The sequence below is a fragment of the Taudactylus pleione genome, unplaced genomic scaffold, assembly GCF_031769625.1.
Source record: "Taudactylus pleione unplaced genomic scaffold, aTauple2 ptg000687l, whole genome shotgun sequence".
NCBI classification, from domain to species: Eukaryota; Metazoa; Chordata; class Amphibia; order Anura; family Myobatrachidae; genus Taudactylus; species Taudactylus pleione.
Genome location: NW_028285089.1, coordinates 2,525,830 through 2,551,805, shown reverse-complemented (window position 1 = coordinate 2,551,805; position 25,976 = coordinate 2,525,830). Strand labels below are relative to the sequence as shown.

The following is a 25,976-nucleotide window of genomic DNA, read 5'->3' as shown; positions in this document are numbered from 1 at the left end:
TGCTGATTAATTTGATATGAGACACTTGTATATGTTTGCAAATTAGTTTTTATATGAAGCACAGAACTTGGCGTGGAAAAAAGCTGAAGGTGTTGCATCGTAGCAATTTATATACATATTCAGACTCCGTAGCACACAGACATGCCAGTGCCGCATATTAATCAGCAGTGTCTCCTGGTGCGTCACATTGTGACTAATGCTGGGCATACACTATACAATTATCTCTCAGATATCTGTCCAATCTGGCTGGATGGAATGAAAACCTGGTAATGTAGAGAGCAAATGACAATCGACCATATGGTCTTAAACACTGGAAAACAGACTAAAACGATTGTTCAAATTGGTTAATTAGATTGATTTAACCAATTTGTCCAAACAACCTTTTTTATCCGTTTTCCAGTTTTTGTTAGCAAGTGGTCAATTCTCATTCGCTCTCATACACTACCAGATTTTCATTCCAACCAGCCAGGTTGCACAGGTATCTTACAGATAATTGTATAGTCACAAAAAAAATTACAAATGCACAACTTCAACATTACTAATTGCTTATAGAAACATAGAATGACTGCAGATAAGAACCACTTGGCCCATCTAGTCTGCCCCATTTTTAAACATTGTTACCTCAACCCTTATTGATCCTTACTTCTGAAGGATATCCTTATGTCTATCCCATGCATGTTTAAATTGCTCTACTGTCTTAGCCTCTACCACCTCTGATGGGAGACACTTCCACTTGTTCACTACCCTTTCTGTGAAGTAATTTTTCTCAAATTTCCCCTGAATCTACCACCCTCTAATTTCAGAACATGTCCTCTTGTTCTAATACTTTTCTTTCTTTAAAGAATGTCTCCTTCCTTTGGAATCGGTAAGAAATACCGCCGTCCCTCTGGCCGGCAGTTCGAATCCCGTCCGCGGCAGGCCGACGGAAGCAGAGATCCGGGTAGCGGAAGCCCGACAGCGCTGGAAATCCAGATCGTTCATAGGTAAGTAAAAACTAACCTAACCCTCCTTAGGGGTGCCTAACCCTAACCTCCTCCCCAAGTGCCTAACCCTAATCCGCCCCCCTTCCCCGCTGCCTAACCCTAAGACCCCCCCCGGGGGTGCCTAACCTTAACCCTCCCTCCCCCTAGCCTAAGTCCCCCCCGGGTGTCCTAAACCTAACCCCCCCCCCCCCGTGTCTGTCCGCTCGCAGCACCCGTCATCCCTTCGATCAGGATGCCGGGCGCCCGTCTCCCGGCGTCGGGAAAATGACAGGGGTCTAGATATAGACGCCTGTAATTTAACCGTCGCCGGGATAAAGCAGTCGGGAAGCCGGCCGTCAGGATTAAGACAGCCGGTTTCCCGATTGCATCCCCTTCCTTTACCTTGTTAAAACCCTTTATATAATTGAACGTTTCTCATGTCCCCCCTTTCCCTTCTCTGCTCCAAACTATACATATTAAGATATTTTAGTCTTTCCTGGTACGTTTTGTGGTGTAGACCTTGCACAATTTTAGTTGAGCTTCTTTGTACAGTCTCTAATGTATTAATGGAGATATGGCCTTCAGAACTGAACACAGTATTCGAGATGAGGATGTACCAATGACCTATACAGTGGTATTATCACTTCTTTCTTTCTGCTACCGATTCCTCTCCCTATGTACCCAAGCATCTGACTTGCCTTCCTCGTTGCTTTGTTACAATGTTTGCTTGCCTTTAAGTCACCTGAAATAGTGACTTCTAGATCCCTTTTCTCTTCAGTAGTTTCCAGTATAGTGCCATTTTTAGCCTTTGAATTTTTGAGACCCAAGTGCATGATCTTGCATTTTTTGGCATTGAACTGTAGTTGCCATGTTCTTGACCATTCCTCTAGTCTACCTAGATCATCAATCATTTGTTTTACCCCTCCTTGTGTGTCTACCCTGTTGCATACCTTTGTGTCATCTGCAAAAAGGCATAGTTTCCCTTCAATACCATTTGCAATGTCACAAATAAAGATATTAAAAAGCACTGGTCCAAGTACTCCACTGGTAACATTTCCCTCTTGAGACTGCACTCCGTTTACTACAACGCTTTGTTTCCCATCCTGCAGCCATGATCTTATCCAATCAACTATCTTTGTATCCAATCCCATGCTTTCCAGTTTATTTAACAGTCTGCGATGTGGAAGTGTCAAAAGCCTTACTAAAGTCTAGATAAGATATATCTATGCCCACCCCCCCTTTATCTATTTCCTTAGTCACTCGGTCAATATGATTTGTTTGACATAATCTCCCCCCAGTAAATGCATGCTGTTTGGGGGTCCTGCAAATTGCTGGATTTGAGATAATCTACTACTCTTTCTTTTAAGAGTGTTTCCATCAATTTCCCTACTACTGATGTAAGGCTTACTGGTCGGTAGTTGCTTACCTCTTACGTTTGCTCTTTTCCAGTCCTCTGGAATTACTCCAGTAGCTAGTAACTGGTTACCAGCACCCCTTCGATGTATCCCATCTGGCCCCATTGAATTAGCCACTTTCAGTTTTGAGAGTTCTGTTAGGATCTTCTCCTGTAAATGTGCTTGATCCTACCTCATTTTTCTGATTACACCTGCAATTTAACTGTGGCCCCTTGCCCTCTCTTTCAGTAGTGAATACTGAACAAAAAATATTATTAGATTGTAAGCTTGCGAGCAGGGCCCTCTTACCCTTATATATGTCTTTTACAACCAAGTATAATGTTGATTCTAATTTTAAAGCACGACGGAATTTGCTGCGCTATATAAGAAACTGTTAATAAAAAAAATTAAATTGTTTAGTATTCACTACTGAAAGAGAGGGCATATAACACATTTTGCAATAAAATGTTGCAATAGAGGTTTTAGCATAATCATGGCCAAGGTTATGGGCCTACCCACCACGTCCAGGAAACCTCTTAGGGTAAGTCCCTGACAAACTGGGGTTAAGGTCCTGAGTGCAGGAGACCCCAAACCAGCCCGGCTGAGCCACCCCAGGGCATCACTCTAGTGAGAAAGGTGAAGTGTGAAAGAGATAGATAGGAGCAGCTACTGCATATGTTAGAAATGAGGTGAAAAATAGAGGTGTGAAAATGTTTTATATATAATAAAAACAATAAAGGTGTTAAAAGTGCAAAAAAGTAAAAAAATTATTATAATGCGATAGCCTGAAGCAATCCAGGGTACCCACGCCCCAAAAATCGACCCATAGCAGCACTATATAAATTTATAGGACTTCCCTAAATTGTGCCTTTTTCAAAAGTGCAGTCAAACATGCCAGAATCCATGCTTAAAACCAGTGGCGGACAGGCTAAAACCTCTATTTATTGCAAAATGTATTATATATGCATTATATATGTAATTACTCATGTTGGAGTTGTACACTTGTAATGTTTCCTTTTGTGTCTGTTACATTAGTCTCAACAGTTAGCACCTCCCATTATTTATATTCAGGGTGAGTAGTCTAGGGCCCTCCTCCATATACTCTATTTAGTGTGCTCATATGCAGTCATGAGACTCCTTCAACCTAAACTAGCACCCCTCCCACCTGTCCCCCATTGGTTTTAAGCAAGTAGAGTTGCACAGGACCTGCTGCGCCGAGAAGGGCTGTTTTGCGCAACTGCAGCAACAGTGTATCAGGACACATCTGTATTTAAAACACATCTGAAATTGTATGAAATATATTGAGCATGAAAACTGCTTTAAAATTACGCATCTGCAGTCTATGTACATAAAGAAGGTACTTAAGAAATGTAAACATAAAATACACAAGCAATTTGTATGTAATTAACAGTACAGTAAAGTGTGTTAAATTAATTTCTATCTACCGTAGACTTGGATCAGAACTTCCTAGGTTGAGTAATGCAATGTTAAGTAGTGTTCCCGGTACATCCTTTGGACGAATCTTAGTGTGTTGGGGGATGGAATCTGGCTGTGACAGCTCCCATCGAGTCCGTATGTGAATTATAGATTGGACAATGGCTTCACACTCCTGATGCATGAATGTGAGAGGGGTTCCTTGGTTGGCAATAGTTAATGTAAACTGATTTTCATCCACTAAACAAATTTCTTCAATCTCAGACGCATAGTATATATCATTCAGAAATACGGACTGCCCCAGAACCCGCGTCCTCTCTGCTGAAGTGACCTGGACAGCTGTGGAACCCACCTAAAACAAAACAAAAATATGTTTGGATTTCTCCTAAAATTTAATCCAGAACTTACTACAAAGTTATAAAAAAAAGACAACTTACAGGAGAGAGAGCAAATACCACAGTTTCTGGAGACTACCTTGTAAAACACCATTCTTTCAATGGCTATAGTAAATGTAATTCTACATCAATGATTATTTTTTATATGGCAGCATAAGGGTTCTGTAGAATTGTATATAGGGGATAGCATACAGCAAAATATGAATGCATTTATACAGATAGACTACAAACAGTTTCTAAACATATATATTAGACACACAAAACAAATATAAAAACATAACCTGCCGATAATATAATGCCATATCGGAGACAAGAGAGAGGGCCCTGCTTGCGTGAGCCCACATTTTACAGGACGATATGGAAGGACACAGAGAAAAAGTGGGCAGGTGGTGTGTAAATGATGGAGATATATGAAATTATTGGCCCGATCTGCGTTTCCCCTCTTCCTTCACAGTGGAGGAGCGGGAAAATGTTTCCTCCCCAATTACACCAAAGCAGAAAAAGTCGGCCATACACTGAACTCTCTCACAGTGTATGGCAACGATATCTGATGGGTTTCAGATAAAATGTCTATTGGTCTGGCAGACATCTTTTCTGATACTATATGCTCAGACAGTGGGGTGGTAGGCTTAAATGAAAACATGAGTTTTGGATGAACACTTAAAGGACTCAAACCAATTAGGTGCAAAGGGGGAGGGTTGCCTTGCAACACCAACTACGGCAATTTTTTGTCCGTAGCCCTATGGCGCTCTGAACAAAAACCTGCGAGTCCGGGAGTACCGTAAGTGCGGCATACAGCCTCACTTATTTGCGCTGCAAATAACTCGCACCTAAATGGATTGAGACAAATATTGAAAGGCTAGGTGAGAGTATGACCGTGGGAGGATGTTCCAGCAGTTAGTCTAGCATAGGAGAAGGCCTGAGGATGGTAATTGGAAGTGGTATGAGAGGAAAGGAGGAAGTCATTTGCAGAACAGAGTGGAGAGGGGGAGGCAAAGGAGGGGTAATAAGACAATGATATCTGATTTAAGGATAATGAGCTTAAGGAAGGGTTGGGTCATCCATGAGGAGACAGTTGGTGATGCAGGAACAAAAAGGATGTGTAGGTGTCAGGGGAAGAGATGCGAGTGTCATCAGTGTAGAAAGAGCAGGAGAGCTCACAAAGGGAAAAAGATGAAGAGAAATGGGATGACAGGAAAAATATGAGTAAAATGTATACAACCCACATGGGGAGCTATGAGCAAAGGGGAGGAGAGAAATGGGACATAGTTGGAGGGGGAGGTGAGGTCAAGGAAGGGTTTCTTGATAATGAGAAGACAATGCAAATTTGAAGGTGGACTAGAAAAAAAATTAAGAGTTATGGTAGACTTACCTTTATTAACTCTATTTCTTCGAAGTCCATAGGATCCACAGGAATACCATGGGATGTGTGTGGTCGCAGAAGTCTGGGCACCAAACAGTTAAGCTTTAGCTCCGACTATGCATTGGTCCTCCTCCACATATGCCCCGCCCCCAGTACTGGCAGACAATTTTGTAAACTAGCCCAAGGCAGGAACAGGAGAGAGGAGAAGGAAGAACATTACCCTAAAAAAATACTCTCCCAGAAGATGAAGGAATCAGTGATCAAGAGAGAAAAAAAAAAACATTGAGGCCAGTGGGCGTCCTGTGGATACTATGGACTTTGAAGAAAAGGAGAGTTATAGTAAAACTTACCCTTGTTAACTCTTTCTTCGAAGTCCACAGGGAAACAATGCGGTGTAGGTGGGACTAGGAGGACCGGACACCAACAGCAAAGCTTTTCAATCCCAGGATACTTCGGTCCTTCCCCCTATACCCCGCCCACAGCCTGAGGGCAACTCAGTTTTGTTAACAAGCTCAAGGTAGGATCAGGATAGGACAGAAGGAAGACTGGTACACTGAAGAATCACACTCTCACACAGAGAAGGAAACAAGTGACCAAGAGAAGAAACCCATAGAAGCCAGGATGCCCTGTGGACCCTATGAACTTCGACTAAAGATAACAAGGGTAAGTTTTACCATAACTCTCCTTTTCTTCTTCAGGATCCATAGGGCTTCAAAGGGAGACAATGGGGATTACCCAAAGCAGTTGCTCAAGGGCGGAGGATGCTCCTGAGCTGAGAGGAGAACCCTGCACCCAAAGGTGCATCCTGAGAGGCAAATGTATCAAAGGCACAAAATCTAAGAAAGGTGTGGACAGAAGACCACATAGCCGCCTTGAATAGTTGTTCGGCAGAGGCGCCAGGCCGAGCTGCCCACGAGGGACCCACAGAGCGAGTAGAATTAGCAGATACTGTAACTGGCACAGGAAGTCTGCGTGTAAGCCTGTGAGATAGTCATGCGAATCCATCTGGCCAGAGTGTTTGTTAGCTGGCCATCCCTTCTTATATAAGATGAAGAGGGAGTCTGATTTACTGATGGAACTAGAGCAGTCCACGTAAATCTTTAGAGCACGGACCACATCCAAAGAGGCCTCTCACCTGCCGAGAGGTCTGGTGATTGAAAGGCCGCAATCACAATTCCCTCATTAATGTGCAAACATTAAGACAGCCCCTGTCCTGATGAAAGATTAAAAAGGGGGAGCGACATGAAAGCGCCCCTAAATCCAATACCCTACGGGCAGATGTTATAGCCAGAAGAAACAGGGTCTTTGCAGTGAGCCACTTGACATCCACTGATTCCAGGGATTCGACTTGAGGTTCCTGAAGTTCGTGGAGAACCACTGACAAATCCCACGGAGCCACAAAGGGAGGCTGTATACGTAGAACACCCTGCAGGAAGGTGTGAACATCTGGTAGAGGAATTCTGCACTGGAACCAGATGGACAGAGCAGAGACGTGCACTTTCAGAGATGCTAGGCGGAGTCCAAGATCCAATCCAGCCTGAAGAAAGGCAAGAACTCGAGAAACCTTAAAAGCCTAAGGGTCATAGTTTCTATGGGCACACCACTGGAAATATGTATGCCATACCCGGTGATAACTCCTGGCAGATGCCGGCTAAAGAGGTCTGATCATGGTCTGGACCACAGAGCTAGAAAATCCCTTAGCCCTTAGGAGGAATGTCTCAAGAGCCAAGCCATTAAAGACAGACAGGCCAGGTCAGGATGTAGACAGGGACCCTGAGACAACAGGTCTGGTCGTAGAGGAAGTTGACGAGGAACGTCTATGGAGAGACTTTGAAGGTCAGAGTACCAATGGGCCAAGCAGGAGCCACCAACAGGACTGTGCCCTCTTTCTGTTTGAATTTCCGAAGAACTCGAGGAAGAAGGGATATTGGAGGGAAGAGGTACGCCAAATGGAAGGTCCAGCTCACAGATAATGCATCCATGAAGGCCGCGTTGGGGATCCCTTGTCCTGGCTTCAAACACTGGAAGTTTGTGGTTGTGTCTTGAGGCCATGAGATCCACATCTGGTAGACCCCAGTTTTTCACCAGAAGCTGAAAGACCTTCTCCTGCATGCACGTTGTGACGACTGAGGAAATCAGCTTCCCAGCTGAGAATTCCTGGGATGAACACTGCGGAGCTGGATTTCGGTCCATGTGAGAATGCGAGACACTTCTGCCATTACTGCCCGACTTAAGAGTGCGTCCTTGGTGATATAGGTAGGCCACTGCCGTGGCGTTGTTGGACTGTACTTTTACTGGCCTGCTCTGAAGGATATCCTGAGCCAGAGAGAGCTCTGTAGATATCTCAGGAGTTCTAGGACGTCTATTGGTAAGACCGCCTCAGCTGGAGTCCAGCGGCCCTGGAAGTGTGCTCTTACAAGTGCAGGTATATTCAATTTAGAGGGGGGTTCCTCGTCTCCCGAAGGGGAGTCAGGGTGAGAGATGTCTGCATTTTCTGCCTCCCCAAATGATAAATCCGAATCTGATAGCTGGGTGGACTGGAAAGATAACACAGCACGCTTAGTAGGTTTAATAGGCAAGTGTCTCACTTTTTGCAGCATTTGCTGAAAAGCTGTAGAGGTGAACGCCAGACTCTGCACTGAGGTAGAAAGTATGTCTACCCATGGGGGGGGGGGGGCAAATGATTTGCAGGGAGTAACTGCTGTGACCATCCCATAGGGGGAGCTAACACAGGGACCATTAGATGGTCCGCAATTTTTGCCAGCACTTGTGAAAAAGTAGCCAAGGGTGGGTCCTGAGGAGAGGATACTGGGGCTGAAGGGCCAGGGGCTGTATAAAAGGATGCACAAAGACCATCCTGAATGAGGTGCTCTGAAGTCAAGCCTGCTGAGCAGGACTTACAAGACACCAGAGTGGGAGGAGCAGGCTCTGCTAGACATAGCTGTAAGAATAAAGTAACACAATCTGGCACAGTGCAGTGAGCAACCTCGCTGTATGTGTAATATGGCACAGTGCAGTGTGCAACTGCGATATATAGTATGTGATAACCCTCACAAATATATGGAGATGTGAGGTACAATGAACCCCCTATACCTTTAGTATTGCCAGGGATACAGTAGAAGAAAAGGAAAGGTATAAGCTGACAGTCATATGAAAAAGAAAACAGACAGCAGCAGTAGTCACATACAGTGCAGAATATACAATATAACTGCAGTGGACACTAAAATCAACTACACACACCGCTAGTGGTTGTTAGGCTATAGCGCTGTATAACCTGGCCCTTGGGAGAGGTATACATGGAAACCTGGCTGCCGTGTCAGAGGGGGCATAGGGTGAGGGAGGACCAGCTCAGGGAGCAGCAAGACCGCAGTGAAATGGCGCCCTGAGCTGGGGGAGGGGACGCAGGGAGAGCACTTTCTTGCTGACTTTTACCATTTGGTCCCCTGGTCTTACACATGCCCTGCGCCAGTGCTTGTACAGCCCTGGTGGTCTAGTGGAGTCCCGGATGAACCAGTGTCCACATCAGCGCCTCCGGTCTCTCTCCTAAGACCAGAGGTAATACAATGCAGAGACGCAGGTCCCCGTGAGCGGGGATCTGGCTTCTCTCCCCTGGATTCCGGGCTGCAGTCTGGAGTCCAGGGGAGCCTTGCTAGCTAGGTCCCCCTCAGAGTCCCGCCGATAGCACTTAGCTGAGGGCTGGGGTCACGGCGCCGCGGAGGGGTGATGGAGCAGCAGTGCAGACATCCAAAGGACTGACTCGTGCTACTGCTCATTAGTAGAATAAATAGAACCAAAATGAAATCATAAAAATAAGCTTGGGCTGTTTAATAGCAGCCCCGTTAAAACGGTGTTCCAGCTCCTGCCAGACACCAACGAAACAGAGTTGCCCTCAGGCTGTGGGCGGGATACAGGGGGAAGGACCAGAGTATACTGGGATTGAAAAACTTTGCTGTTGGTGTCCGATCCTCCTAGTCCCACCTACACCGCATTGTCTCCCTGTGGAGCCCTGTGGACCCTGAAAAAGAATTAGAGTTAACAAAGGTTAATTTATTCGTCAGGGTCCATAGGGGAATCCACAGGGAAACCATGGGAATGTCCCATAGCGGTTTCCTTAAGGGTGGGGACGCTCCTGAGCAGAAAGGAGAATATGACGCCCAAAGGAAGCATCCTGAGAGGCAAAGGTATCAAAGGCATAGAACTTGAGAAAGGTGTGGACGGAAGACCACGTGGCCATCTTGCACAATTGTTCAGCAGAAGCATCACTACGAACCGCCCACGAGGGTCCCACAGTCCGAGTAGAATAAGCTGTAACCCTGTTTGGTACAAGAAGATCAGCTTGCGTGTAGGCCTGAGAGATTACCATGCGAAGCCATCGAGCCACAGTCTGTTTGTTAGCTGGCCAGCCTCACGTGTGAAAGCCATACAACACAAAAAGAGAATCGGATTTCCTCAAGGAATTTGTACAATCCACGTAGGTTCGAAAAGCACAATCCACATCCAAGGAAGCTGCACCTGCAGAAAGAGGTCTGGAAGGCCGGAAGCACATTTACTTCATTCAAATGGAACCGGGATACCACCTTAGGGAGGTACCCAGCCCTAGTACAGAGGACAGCTCTGTCCGGATGACAGACCAAAAATGGAGAGCGACAGGAGAGCGCTGCCAAATCAGATACCCTGCGGACAGAAAAGAAAGCAAGAAGACAGTGTCTTCGCTGTTAGCGACTTGAGGTCTACTAAGTCCAGAGGCTCAATCGGAGGAACCTGTAGAGCCCGGAGAACCAAGGACAAATCTCACGGAGCCACCGGAGGGACAAAAAGGAGGTTGAATACTGAGGACACCCTAAAAGAAATTTCTGACATCAGGCAGGGGAGCATTCCTTCGCTGGAACCAGATTGACAGAGCAGAAACCTGAGCTCTAAGGGAGGCCAGGCTAAGACCAAGGTCTAACCCAGCCTGGAGAAAACCAGGCACCCGGGAGACCCTAAAAACTGTAGGGTCATAGCTTCTGGGGGAGCACCATTGAAATTAAGAGTGCCAAACTCTGTAATAGATGCAGGCTTATGCACCCTGAGCATTGTCTGGACCACAGAGTGAGAGAAACGCTTGGATCTTAAGAGGGAAGACTCAAGAGCCACGCCGTCAGAGACAGACGAGGTAGGTCTGGGTGCAGTCAAGGATCCTGTGCTAGTAGAGACTCTGTAGGTCGGTGAACCAATGTCGTCTGGGCCAGGCCGGGGCTATTAGTATCACCGTGCCACCTTCTTGCTAGAACTTTCGAAGCACCCTCGGGAGGCGGGAGATCAGAGGAAAGAGGTATGCGAGATTGAAGTCCCACCTCACTGCCAGAGCGTCCACAAAGGCGGCTGAGGGGTCTCTGGTCCTGGACACATATCTAGGGACCTTGTGGTTGTGATGTGAGGCCATGAGGTCTATGTCTGGCAGGCCCCATTTGCCCACCAAGAGTTGAAAGACATCTGAGTGGAGAGTCCATTTTCAGGCGTGTATGTCCTGAGGGCTTAGGAAGTCCGCTTCCCAGTTGACGACTCCTGGAATGAACACTGCCAAGAGTGCTCGGAGATGACCTGGCCCAGACCAGAATGTTTGCCACTTCCCACATTGCTGCCCAACTTTGCATGTCTCCCTGATGGTTGAGGTAATAGGTACACGCAGGTATGCATCCTGAATGTCCAGATAAACCATGAAATTCCCAGGCTCCATTGTCAGGACAATTGATTGTAAAGTTTCCATGTGGAACTTGGGCATTCTGATAAACCTGTTGAGGTATCTGAGATTCAGAATAGGCCGATGAGACCCATTCGATATCTTAATCAAAGAGAGTGGAATTAAAACCTATTCCTCTCTGAGCTGAAGGAACCGGTATTATCACCCCTGAACGCAGCAGGGAGTGAATGGCCTCCTGGAGGACCAGGGCCTTGATACGGGACCTGTACAAAAAAATAGCTGGGGAGGACATCTCAAGAAAGTGAGGGCGTACCCCTGAGAGACTACTTCTCGGACCCAGGCGTCAACTGTTTGACGCCAAGAGTCAGCATATTGAAGAAGTCGGCCTCCCACCCAGGGATTCCCCAGGGAGGAGGCCCGCCCCATCAGGTGGAAGGTTTGTCTTCAGGCTTGGAAGCTGGACGTTTTGTTGACCAAGGCTGCTTGACTTGTGCCTTGGTGGTCTTAGACTGCCTGGGAAAAAGACTGTCCTCTTGCCTTACTCTGGGGGCGAAAGGACAGATCAGAGGACAGCCTAGGCTTAGAGTCAGTTGCTGATGGCAGAAAGGCAGATTTAGAGGCTGCCACGGTAGCCACAATCTTGTCCAATTCTTCACCGAACAGCCTCTTTCCAGAGAAGGGTAAGGATTTGAGTGCCTTCTTGGATCCCATGTCCGCCTTCCAGAACCGTAACCAAATTGGTGTGCAAATACCGAAGCCGCAGATGCCCGAGAGGCAAGGAGTCCAGTGTCCAACGCAGCTTCTCCCAAATAAGAGGCCGCTTCCTGAATATGGGATATATTGGCCAGTTGTTCCCTAATAGCGTCTGATGGCAGGCTCTCGTCCAGTGACCCTGCCCATCCTTCAACAGCCTTAGCAAAACAGGCCATAACTGGCCTAGTGATAGCGCCAAAAAGCGAGTAGACTGACTTTAGACAAATTTGTAGCCTTCTATCTGGTGCTTCCTTAAGGGAGGATGTGGACGGTAATGGCAGCGTACAGTTTCTAACTAAGCATGCCACATGCGAATCAACAGTGGGAGGGACTTCCCACTCAGGGCCTGATTCAACTTTGGGAATAGAGTAGGAAATGGCAAGTAACTGTGTACCTGGGTAGAACCATGCTGCACTGCAGGTGGGGCAGATTTAAAATGTGCAGAGATTAAGATATGGGAGGGGTGTGGCCAAACGGACATCTCAATTGCAGTGTAAAATTAAAGCTGTGCAGTATTTATGGTCTACATGTAAAAGCAGCCAATATTTACCCCACATGCAAAAAAATATATGTATTTGCATCCCTTGCATTGCAACATTGTTTGTCAAGGTTCAGAGTTACTTGCTATATCTTACTCTATTTCCAAAACTTTATCAGGCCCTTAGTACAGTCCTTAGTAGGGAGAGGGTAAAAAGACGCTAGTCTCTTTGGGACCTGGAATCGCTTGCCAGGAGTACCCTAAGCTTCTCCCATGAGCTCAGTGAGCAGTTCTGATTGAGGGAATTCAGCTTTAACCACCTTCTGATGTCTAAACAACAGGGTTTTAGGGTTTAGGGGCTGGTTCATCATCCTCTATATTCAGAATTGATTTAACCGCACTCACTAAAGCAGAAATTCCACTGTTGATTGACGGTGCGCCTCACAAGAGTGTGACTGAGAGAACCTTGTGCCTCCTCAGATGATGCGTTCGAATACAATAGCTGGGTGGACTGAGAGGATAATACAGTCCGCAAATGTGCTTTGGTGACTAATGGTCTGCCCGCCTGTAACTTTTGTTGAGAGACTGCAAAGGTTTGAGACAATTTCTGATGGGCATAAACATCCATCCAAGGAGACTGCATAAGGGGTACAGACATTGTAGGTTGTAACAGCTGTGGGTACCCCATGGTAGGAGGCATGGGAGTTGATAAACGATCCAAAAGCTGCGTCATAACCTGGGATAAGGAGGACACCCAGGGTGGCTTATATACTGGGGCTGGTAATGTGGACTGGTGAGTAAATCTATATCACTTAGTACACAAACCATCCTGTATGGAATCATGAAGGTACAAACCCGCAAGACAGGATTTGCATGTAATCAACACAGGGGCCTCATCATCCTGTTTAGCCTTCTCTTCAGAAGACATAGGCAGTAAATAGCACACAATACGTGTAAAGCTAACAATGCAATGTGACAGCCTTCACAAGTACAAGTAAATGTGAAGTACTATTGAACCCCTACACACCTGGTAGTTGAGGGTTAAGGAGAAGTAGCAGTCATAGGAATAACTGACAGTCAGAAAGTTACACTACAGCAGAGCTAGTACAAGTCACATACAATGCATATAAATATAATTACAATGGGCTCTGAATCAACTACACAAGCACATAGGTTGGTAGGATTTGAGCGCTGTATATCCTGGCCCCTGGGGAGATGTATACAGGGAGACTGGACCCAAACCTCCTGAGACCAGCATCTTCAGCAGAGCAATGAATAATGGTTACTGAGCATCTCATATAGGGAGGAGGGTAGGAGGAGCAGCAGCCCAGAAGCGGGAAAGCTCTTAAAAAGGCATCTGGGCTGGAGGAGAGCCTACCTACACTATGCTGCATTAACCCCTGGGTGCTCTGGCCTCGTAAAAAATGGCTGCCATCACAGTCCCCGGCACCAGATCTAACTTGTCCCGGTGGTCTAGTGGGGGACTGGCCAAACCAGTCGCCCCACTGCAGCGCACTCCGGAAGGTCTCCACCGCCGAAGATAAGGACTGCCACTTACCTGCGTCTCCGCTGACTGGCTGCAGTCCCCATTCCCCAGTGGAGCCGCTAGCTAAACCCCACTGTCGCCCGCTGAAATCACTGGACCAGTTACCGGTGCTGCGGCACCGGTGGAGGTAGATGGAGCAGCAGCACAGGCGTCCATTATTACACCTAGCTCTGCATTCTCTGAAGTAAAATAAAATAAAAGTCCCTGTATAAAAAGGTGCAAGTAGGAGATATTTGAGGAAATGGGCGATATGGGATCAGACGTTGGGACGGAGGAAAGTAAAGGGGATGGTATCGAGAAAGCAAGTGGATGAAAACCGTGCATGGAACTCAAGTCCTGAGACCGGTGGTGAGGAGGATAAGGCAGGTATGCCCAGTGGTGGGTGAAGGCAAAGGTCTTAGGGGAAAGAATACATTTTGGAGGTAAAGTGGGAGGCAAAGTAAAATGTAGGGGGGTAGAAGGGTAGGAGCATGTATTGAAGGTGGCAATCTTGAGAGAAGATAAGAGATGAAAAATAATTGTTTTCAATATATATGGTAATATTAAAAATGGTAATTAACCAATCTTTCAAGAGGAAATGCATTACTTAAGTGTGTTAGTTTATGCTTCTCTTAACCAGATTTAACTTGAATATTTTGTTGGTACTACATACTTTTGAAAAGAAATGCTTATATTAATTTTATCTTTTTGACTGATCTTTAAACAAGTAACTTTGGTTTTTCGGTGTAGAATGGAATAAAGGGTATGATTTGTACCTGGTACACAAAGCAGCAAAGAGCCTCATGCAGCACTTTTTAGGTTGAAGACCAGCTGCAGTCATGCTCATAGTAATGTAGAGCTCACACTTGATTACATATATTTACACACAGAAACATACATATACACTAACAAATGGCTACTTACTTTTATAGACACCTTAGTATCTTTGTGGGCCAATTTAAGTGCATTATGGAATAGCTTCAGGTCCTCTTCTAAAGCAAGTGTGGCAGCTGGGAGTTTCTGCTGGTCATGTTCTATATGCTCAGCTAACTTTCCTGATGGATCAATGAAAATGAGCCTCTTGCTGCCTTTCAGACCAGTTAATAGTCTCTCATGGTACTTTGTATATTCCCTCACCCAGGAGTTACAGTTGTAGATATAGACTGCAGTAACATTTTCATAAGCGAAGCCAGGGAAAACCACAAACCATTTTGAAAGGAAGTCTGTCTTGAAACGATTGCTGGGCCCAGCGTGAGTGAGATCTACCACTATCTCATATGGCTTGGCATAATATGGCTTTAAAGTCAAAAGAACATGGTAGATCAGTAAATCACCGTTTATTTGACCAGTCTTGAACCTGTAGAAAGCAAAAGAAAATGTATAATTATTGACTGCACTACTGTCCAAATTGAGGCATTTCTCTATGTTAGGGATCATCTCAGTGACTATAGTTCCTGAATGAGCACAGCATAGCAATCATTAATCACCATGGAAAACCAACAATACATAGGGATCAATTCAATTAGGAGAGAGTTTGCAAATGCGAGTTTGTTTCATGAAACTTGCAGACACTGCGCACCCGTGAAATGCGAGATCCAATTAGTAATACCAATTCACAGTAGTCATGCAGAGGTGCGCAATTATTCTACAAAATGCCACATTGGAAAAGTGTATAAAAAGTGGGGAAACCTTCCTGGACCCAAAAAAGTGACAACTGAGATAGCAGGACCATATAGAGAGGATGTTAGTGGCAATAAGGAAAGTTATGGAGGTTTTTAAAAGGTGTCAAAGGGCTGATCTTGGCACTTTTTATTAATGGTTGACAAATGACAGCGAGTAAGTTTTTTTCAGCAAATTATAGTCTTTCCAGCATTTTGTTCAGAAAAATGTCTATCATAATTTTGAATTTTTTTTTTTATACAAGTTTGTAAGTCAGAACAAACATTTTTGCCTCTGATCTCAAAGCACGATAACCCCCCTCTCCCATCATTACAACACCCCACATACCATCCCACATTATTGAGCTTTTTAGAGAAACTCACCTTATTGGCCAAATTATGCTATTTAAACCCCTTTAAGTTCATGATTATTCATTGGGAGGACTGTACCAGAGGTTCTGCATAGTCTATCAAAATTTTTACCTTAAAATAAAGATTCTCTATATTTTCTCCTACATAGTGAGCTGTGCACAATAAAAATGTGAATTTCCTCTAAAAAAAAAAAAAAAAAAAAATGAATACAAGTTTGGAATTGAATTGCAGGACCCAAATCAGACCTAATTGAATTGACCCCTTAAAATGGCATGGCAAAATAGATAATCAACCAAAAGAGAATATAAATAGTATATCACATTATTGTTCTCTAATTAGTTTTCTTGAAAACCTTCGTACATAATGCCCATTAAGCATAAAGTTTAAAATTTAGATAGAGATATAGAATGCTTAGATTTCACCCAACTCTTTGCTAAAAACCTTGCTTTATATAGCTTCTGTTTGTGTCCGTGTCAAAATTAAATGGATCAAAGCAGTCTTTCGACTACCATAAAATCAATTTTTTTTAACATTAACATTGTAATAGGTTATGTTTGTTTATTTGTAAGACGCCATAGCCCACTCAGTCCAACTACAAATCATACAAAAAAACAGAATAAGTTTGACGAAAGCAGTTCCAGATCGAGGCTAGAGAAGACACTACTTGTTTAGATGATCTAATTGAAATAAAAATTGCAGAACACAATATTTAAAGAATCTAGGGCTTGAAAAAAAAAATATAAAAATGCCAGGTTAAATTTTAGTTCTAAACAACCTTTAAGGGCAGTTGAGGCATATTAAATATATTGTCTGCCATATTGTTTCCCCCATATATCAGTATTGCTGAGCTCTTGTCACTGGGTCACAGCCCCTTGTGCCTGTGCACTTATTAATAAGAACATAGTTTATAAACATTGCTGCAGCTATCATGACACTCAAAAAAGCAGCAGGGCGTCAGCTACCAAGTGTTAGGTGCCCTTGTGGAGAGTTTTGAGTAGATGATCGTATGAGTGAGGGAAGGAAAAGCACATAAGGGAAGAGGGCCCTGCTTGCGAGAGCTTACATTCTATAGGGGGGGGGGGGATAGACAGACAGAACTTATGTTCCCAAGCATCCATGTCACGGTCCTCTTTTTCTACGTGCCTTCTGTGTTCCCAAAAATTGTGTCGCACATATGAGTTCGCATGTGTCACTTCATACTAATGTATTTCCCCATTTGTCTGTTCTCCTCATGTTTACTTATATACGGATGTGTAAGTACATCCTTACGCAGTCTTGCTAAAAAGCCCCTCTAGGCGTGCAAAGATCTGAGACACTAATTGCGTCTGGCGTAGTTTTTTGCGGAAAATGCTTCTAAGTTGCAATGCAATGCGACTAGGATGCCCAGCAGACACTGCTGATTAATTTCATTCCAAGTTTCCAAAAAAGACACCCGGCACTAGCAGAGTCTCACTGGACCTGGCGGCTCACTCATGCCAGGCAAGTCGCGCTGAGTGGCGTATTGAGGCTAGATCAGTGATTCCCAAACTTTCTCTGCGAGTGGCACTCTTATTTTTTCAGAATTTTTTTGCGGCTCTTCTAAGCCAAAGGTCACACAGACACATACAGACCGGGTCATATATTCATACACACATACAGGCAGGGTCACACCTACACATAGACATACACAGGCAGGGCCACACAGACATACACACAGGCTGGGGCACACAGACATACATACACACATACAGGCAGGGTCACACAGACACATGCATAAACACAGGCAGGATCACATAACATACACACAAGCAGAGTCACATATATACACATACAGGGTCCCACATACAGTGCATCTGGAAAGTATTCACAGCGCTTCACTTTTTCCACATTGTTATGTTACAGCCTTATTCCAAAATGGAATAAATTAATTTTTTCCTCAAAATTCTACACACAAATACCCCATAATGACAACGTGTAAAAAGTTTTTTTGAGAATTTTGCAAATGTAATAAAAAAAAATAATAAAAAAATAAGAATCACATGTACATAAGTATTCACAGCCTTTGCTTAAAACTTTGTTGAAGCACCTTTGGCAGCAATTACAGCCTCAAGTCTTTTTGAATATGATGCCACAAGCGTGGCACACCTATCTTTGGGCAGTTTCCCCCATTCCTCTTTGCAGCAACTCTCAAACTCCATCAGGTTGGATGGGAAGCGTTGGTGCACAGCCTATTTTCAGATCTCTCCAGAGATGTTCAATCGGATTCAAGTCTGGGCCACTCAAGGACATTCACAGAGTTGACCTGAAGCCACTCCTTTGATATCTTGGCTGTGTGCTCCTTCCTCAATGCTTTACTCCTGTCCTCTCTGCTGGGGTCTGAGGAGCATATGCTGAGCTCCATCAATCAGGGCTCAGCACACGCTCCTCTGATCCTGAGTGTCACCAGCATAGAGCAGCAGGAAGGAAGATCCGGAGCTGCCTGCTGCTCTGTTTCTCGGCCGACACCCGGCTCTTTCCTAATGCGGTTCTCTCAAAATCGGGAGAACCGCATTGCTACAGAGACTGGCTAGGGAGAACTCATTGTTTTCCCTATAGCCTGAAAAAAATATATTAAACACCCAGCAGTAGACAGGTTCGAGCGGGACCCTGCACAGTTTGAGAAACACTGGGCTAGATGTATGAGGACACATCTGTATGTGTGTCATCTAACCACATTCTTCTGCCATCTGTTACTGCCTCACTGTCCTCTCCAACCTCCCTCAGAACCAAACAACAAAAATCTTTAGCAATACTGCTGTGCGGTGATGACATCACACAGACACTGTAGCAATGTGTAAAGTGCCATAATCACCCTATTAAAAATATGGCCCTGGTCCACCCTTTTAAAAATACTATTCCGTAGTGGATTTATCTCTTTAAATATGATTTAAACAAAATCAACATTGGAGCTTCATTTCAAAATTACACCTTGGCAACCTAACTTGACATTAATTGGACGCTGTTTCATAAATTAAGGAAAAAAAAACAATGTTTAAATGCATGAAATTGTACCATCATAAAAGTTAATTAATATACGACAATAAAAAAAATTCTCAGAAAATGAAAAAAATTTTGCTTTATAGAGAAAGCAAAACCTACAATCCTAAAAACTGTCAGCAAGGTTCAGATATTAGCAAAATGCACATTACAGATGTGTCCACATACATCTATCCTCCATACGTTACAAGTCGTGCCACACAACACGGGAGCGTCGCGTGCCTCGGAAGCACCGATCTTCTTTCGTCGACTTTTTACCTTCAGATGCGTCTTATTCACACAGTGATGCGATTAAAATGATATGCAGCATGCCTATGTTCTGTGGATGTAACAATGTAACGTGGCGTTTCACGCAGATACACCCGCAGGCACAGAGAATATAGGCATGCTGCATATCATTGTAATCAGCAGAAACTGCCTGTGCTATCTATTGGCATCACTGAGTGAATAAGACGCATTTGAAGGTAAAAAGTCGACCAAAAAGACACTCAGCGCTACAGAGTCACGCCACGGCATGGAGCGATTAGAAGGGCTGTTTAATGCGCAAGGTGGCTAGATGTATGAGGATAAATCTGTACCAAATTAAAGTTTATCTAAGTATAGTTTATCTATTAGCTAGCGTGCCCACAAAGTAATAAGGCAACAATTAAATGCTCACATATACCAATACAACTGTTCTCAAGTAAATCTTTCCAATGTCTCCTTGTGCAACACACCAAGTACGCCATATCCAATAAGATCCTGCCTGTCTGTTAGTACAAGTTGTATTTACCTATACCTTCAGTTATTGACTCGAGAGCATAAACACTCCCTACAATGACCTAATCACCTATTGTAGTTGCATAAGGATAACAGTTGCAGATCTTTACTCAGTAGACTTTATCTTGATAACTGCTCCATCCACATGACCAATAAAAATAACCCAAAGCAGGGGGGTAGGGTTTTTTTTATGTAAATTGAGCATGAGCAAAAACAAAACAGGAAATCTATCATCTCTGTGGTTTTGTGTCAAGGAAACAGAAGCAAGAAATTCTTACACTTTTCAGAATACAAAGATTTAAACACAAGAAAGCCACCTTCACGCATGCAAAAAGGATCTAATCAGAAGACTTTTAATTGGATTTAAACAGAACATCAAGGTAGGTGAGTGAGCTACAATTAAACAACTCATGTTAGTGTTCTAGTCATTGATTTGTGCAATGCCAGAGTACTCAGAAGTGCCAGACATGGGGAAGGAGAAGCACACATACAGAGCATACATCATAGTAAAATAAATGCAGACATAACCATCTAGTGGAAAAAAGTAAGAACTGGTACAGACAGAAGGATCATTTGTGTGTCTGAGTGCAGATTGGGTCAGCAGCGAGGGTGATGGTTTTAGATAACAACTGATCGGACTAAAGACACTCTGAGGGCCAAATGTGACAATGTTTCTGTGATTTAGCCATAAGATTTAAAGCGTGCAGCTAAATTGCTGAAACATAGGCTCTGATGGCAATCCACAGGCTATTACATTTGGCCTTATGTTGGTAACTGCATAAGCAATTAAAATAATGAGTTGCGTAACTAATCATATAATAGCAAAGAAACCAATGCTTGTATCGGCATATAGAGTACATATAGCAGGCTCCGAGAATTCTGCAGAAAGGAGTCAAAAATTTTTGAGGCAAACAATTCTAAAGGGAACTGTTTGTAATGCACAGATGGGGTATTATGCCAAATATTTCATATGACCCACAGGAAGCGTAAAGTATACAGAAAAAAACAAACTGTCCACATTTTAGGCAAGTTCTGTTCCCTTCACTGAACAGACACTTACCTTATGCCAGCAAGTAGGTGCCTCCCCTGTACATACACAAAATAGCAGCTATTGCCCCATGACATAGAAAAGTACTAAGTGTGTATATCTGCACATGGACTCACCTTTGTTCAAGTGATGACAGCCACATATTAATGTTACCAGCATTTAAAAAAAGCAACTCTAGTTTTGACCACAGGCATGTTTTAAACCAGCAGGCAGAAGCCATCAAGGGTGAGGCATCAATGTTTTTGTTTTTTTTGCATATGGGGCACGAATGCATGCACAAAACGCAGCTAAGATTCACCATTGGGCTCAGCCATCGATATTAGACCATCGATGGCCGAAGCACAACCCTTAAGCTAGTCTGCAGTTTTTGGCCATCATGACCACTGGTGTTTGCCCACTCCTGATATACAGGCGTAAACATGGATGACTACAGTAGTTAAACAAAAAGCATAGATGGATTTTGGCCAATTTTACAGACAACTTAAATATACATATACAAAAATGAAATGGGAACCTGACTGCATAGTATACCATAGCTAGCACATAAACTTCTACAAACAGGTTAGTCGACTGACCTCATCCACTGCTAGCTACTTTGCACACACAATGAAAAATAAAAGTGAATATTTTTTTTATTTTTATTTTTTTAATCTGGCAAAATAAATTATGTACAGTATATGTTAGGCAACAAAAACAATTGGAGAAACACACAAAACCACACAGAATAATACAAACTCTGCTTATACTAGAAGCCCTGATGCTCATAATTATGCCACTGTGTGGCAGCAATGCTTACCTTGGTCTCCCAAGCATGCCAAGATAGTTTCAAAGAACAGTGCTCCTGATGACCATCTTTAAGAAAGCATGGCAGAATCGTATACTAGGCTATTTATATTTTGTAACTATTAAGCAAGAGTTGTATTATAAATCGTATTTGGAAATACACTATCCGAAATGATGTCATTTTAATCTTTGTAACATATGTACATGGTAGTAAAATCATTTTTATGGCTGGCAATAACCATGTTATTTGTATTCAGCAGATAATCTACAACAACCACGGAGACACGAACATGAAGATGCTGCAATTTTCTCTGCATCTAGTCATACTGTTTAATGCCTTCATTTGTAAAGCAGAAGTAAATCAGATGGATTTCAATGGTCTCAATAATGAGACAATTTCAACATATATAAACAATTCTTCTGATGTTTCAAACTATTCATTTGGTGATACAAATTCTATAAAAGTAATTAAAAATAGAAATCAGCCGGGCTACAATGCAGATGAAAGCATACGGATGACAACAGCCACACATAAAATGGCACCATTAAGCACTGGAACAGAGGGACTCTCTGGTAATCAAAGTCACAAAACCCATATCATAAACATAACTTCCAACACAAAATGTACCTGGAAAGAAGAGAAATATAAGACTGGAATCATGATATGTATCATTATAATAGCGCTATTAGTGCTGATTTGTGCAGTGTTAATCATATGCTCTGTGGCACTGGCAAATAAAGTATCCAGCCTTAAGAAAAAACTCTCACAATCAAAGCGCCAGGCAAGGAGCAATGGGGACTTTTTAAGTGCTTCCAGTACTCTGTGGCCATCAGGAATGGAAACATGGCAAAAGAAAGCTCAGGGAGCCAATCAAAACATGGATGAGATTGCTTTGGGGGATGCAAGTAACTCATCTGACAATGAGAAACATAAGCTCATTGCTACTCTAGGGCTAGAAAAATCAGGCGACACTACTATGGAGGACAAAAACACAAACTCTGCAAATTCTGAAATCTTTACAACCATATCCACAGTAGAAATCTAATTTTTTTTTTAATTGAACTCATTTTATCAAAATAAATCGTTAACCAGATAAAATCTAGTAATATTGTGCACAATATAATTAAAACTTTTTTTGTCATTATTATTATGCTTATATATAAGTGTTAATGTTGCTATTGTTGTCAAGTGGTTAGTTCTGGGACTAGAAGCACAACAGACCACATACGGATGATGAAGCAGTTACCATCAGTAACTCATGAGGTAAGGAATTCCTATGCTGATGGTAAAAAAACTTTAATTTGCAAATAAATTACTCTTTGATACAAAATGTTCAAAACACAAATCTCTGTAATGACCTCAAAAATATATTTACAGGGTTTGCACTTATGCACTATATATCGTCTTTTTTTTACTCTGATATGGCTGTGCTGGACTCATTTTAACTTAGTTGCCTTTGGCCTCACGATGAAAATGCATGAGAGCACCGAGACAGCCGTCGGGCCGCTTGCCACATGCTGCTGATGCCACAGAGCTATTTTCATAATGTTTGATAAGTATCAAACCTTTTTCTTCACGCACATTACAGATTTTTTTGTGACTGATAACATTTTGATGCTATTCATCATTTTGATGCTGCTTGGGGATGTATACATTTGTAATTGAAAATTTGGTGTACTAGTGTTTCTGGATCTATGTACACACAAATAATTGTTTTGGGTCCCACCATAATATATATTATGTATATATAAAATAAAGTTTGCCACTATTTAAGGGACAAAATTAACCTGTCACCACCCAATTCAGAGAACACCTAAGCACATAATTTCTCATGTCCACAAACTTCTGTTGTCCTGAAGGGGATGCGGTCATAATTCATGAACGCTGCGCCGAAATCCTGACACCTGTCAGAATCCTGACGCCAGCATCCCGAAGGTAAGTAGCTGAGTTATGGGTAGGTTTAGGCTCTAAGGGGAGGTTAAGATTAAGCCGCGGGGACGAGGGTTAGGATACAGATAGACAAATGTCAGTATCCTAACCCTGTTGGGATGCCGGCGTCGGGATTCTGACCACCAGGATCCCGTACCCAACCCATCCTGAAAGTCTAATTGTACTTAATACACAAAGTACTTAATATGAAGAAAATCTCAGGACCAAAGACTAATCAAGGATGCCATTCGGCTGGACCGATTTAACAAGCATTATTTACAAAGGTAAGAGAAGTTATACTCACTGTGTAATTTGTGACAGTCACCAAGATCAAATATTAGTGACTAGACTATAACTGGGTGTCTAGGCAGGTATTTTCCCTAACCTCTTTAAGCGTCCGGAGAACATACAAACTCCACAGATAGGTGACTGAAAACATGCCCCCCATGCTCTTAAGCAGCAATACCAACCACTGTGCTGTGCAAAGCCTGCCTTCATTTGGTCCACTGTAACCAAATCATATTATACTTTTTTATAGTTCCTGCTATAAAACCTTTCGTGCCCCACAATGTATGTGATTCACTAAAGGTGGTCACACCTAGCAGATATATCTGCATATTGAGTGATCTGCAGATATATCTGTAGATGATGGTAGTTCATATACACTAAACGACCATCTTCCAGGCAGCCGCGGGTCCCTCTGGCTGGGGGGGCGGACCCCCTCCCCGCGGCTGCAACTGCAAGTCTACGGGTGTCCATCGGCTATGCAGCACAGCCGACGCGATATGTCTGTGAACGTCGTCGTTTACAGACATATTGCTGGTACACACTGGCTGATTGGCACCAGATATATTGGCAGATCAATTGTGTACCCAGCATAAGATCACCCATTTATGAAAGCTGGGATTGTCTCCTGCTATCCAAGCTCTAGCGGTGATTACCTTTGCCAATGCAATCTATTAATCACATACTTGGTAACTGGGTTGCTCAAGCAGGATTTGAGCACAAGTCCAAATATATACATCTGAAAAAGCATTTTGGCATTAGACTAGCTCTATGGCAATCTTTTTTCAGCTTCACTTCTTGCTAAACCAAGCTCCTCCTTACATATTTTGCAACATTTCCTTTTAGTTCCACAATAACCTTTGATCAGCACAATGACCTTTGATCACCTTCTAGCTTAAATATTTAAATGCTCTTTTTCTCCAATTACCACCTAATATTTTCTTATATAACCACACTGGTTGCATTTTACTCCTAAAAAAAAAATGTTAGAGCGTTTAAAGATTCATGCAACTTGTGTATTTTGAATTCAGCCACTCAAAACAATATGAAATAAAAATAAAAAACCCCAATGCTTTCACTACTTAAGTATAAGTGGAATGACTTATTAACACACTTTCTTTTTTGGTAAAGCCAAGAGTTTAGATGGGTGATTTTACCTGTAACCTATTGCAACACTTCCATCACTTGACTGGAAAAGTGCTCCTAAACACCTTTGTGCATTTTATTTCAATTTATAACTTAATAGTGAGGAAGCATGCCCACAGGTACTCCATAGTTTTTTGTTCTAAATTTTAGTTTAGGTAAACACTGCTTTAGCGTATTAAATATATTTTAAGGTTTTATTACAGTTTTAAGTGTTCGGTATCCTAGAAGTAAACTGAACAGCGTGAATCATCCATTATCAAACGAAAGTTTCACTGTACCGGCCGTGTGTACTTAAAGCATTTACGTACTAGCAGCAGGATCAACTCATTAGCTTCTGGGAGGTACTTCAATTGTCTGCACCATCTCCCCTGCAAATACACTTTAGGCTCTTCAGGCTGATTCTGAGTCACAGGGTTCTCTCCACATAAAGATTGAGTTTTTACTTACAGCGCATGAGCAGAAGCGACTTTATAAATTTTTTGCATATGCCCATCCTATTCTGAGTCAGAGGCAACTTGGCTGGACCTGTCTTTCCATGAAATAGGGCTGTCTGGGTAAAGAACTGGGCGGTGGCAAAGTGATCGCCCGGAAACAACCTGACTGCGCGAGTGTCATGGGCATGTATATAAAGCTCTGTGTGAGTCTGAGTTCTGCATATGGGAAAGGGGAGCCTGTTTCAGACGGGTCTCTTGCATGTATCATCAGGGTGTTGCACTTGCAGAAACTAATGATGAGGGTTGCAGCATCCAGTGTAACAATCAATGGATGGCACTGGTTTCCGCTTGCACGCGCACAATCCTCTGCATTAGCTTACTTATTTCCACATTAGCATGCAGTAGCAGCAAGACAGGTCTCCGTGGCCGCCCGCAAATACAGCCACTTTGCGTGCCACTCAGAATCAGCCCCTTGATCTCTTGACTGTTCCTCTTATTACTACTAATTTCCCTTCCAATAAAAACAAGTATTCTATATAATCAGTATTCATCGGTCATC

The 25,976-nt window shown here is 43.2% G+C and overlaps 2 protein-coding genes across 10 annotated transcripts in view; one reads left to right on the top strand and one right to left on the bottom strand.

The window, feature by feature from the left end:
* Positions 1 to 25,976, bottom strand: part of NF1 (neurofibromin 1) — a 297,405-nt gene that overhangs the window by 67,119 nt on the left and 204,310 nt on the right. For all 8 annotated transcript variants that reach the window (XM_088456127.1, XM_088456122.1, XM_088456124.1 and 5 more), the window contains 2 exons: positions 14,912 to 15,344; positions 3,802 to 4,142 (listed from right to left, as the gene is read on the bottom strand). In XM_088456127.1, coding sequence (XP_088312253.1) covers positions 3,802 to 4,142; positions 14,912 to 15,344 — 774 coding nt within the window. The remainder of the gene's footprint in view (positions 1 to 3,801; positions 4,143 to 14,911; positions 15,345 to 25,976) is intronic.
* Positions 20,088 to 22,923, top strand: EVI2A (ecotropic viral integration site 2A). Of its 2 annotated transcripts, none has more exons than XM_088456119.1 (2): positions 20,088 to 20,171; positions 21,883 to 22,923. In XM_088456119.1, the coding sequence occupies exon 2, from the start codon at positions 21,913 to 21,915 to the stop codon at positions 22,666 to 22,668; it is 756 nt and encodes a 251-aa protein (XP_088312245.1). In that variant the 5' UTR covers positions 20,088 to 20,171; positions 21,883 to 21,912; the 3' UTR covers positions 22,669 to 22,923. The 2 variants fall into 2 exon arrangements, with proteins under 2 accessions (XP_088312245.1, XP_088312244.1); XM_088456118.1 differs by having other exon boundaries at positions 20,088 to 20,175.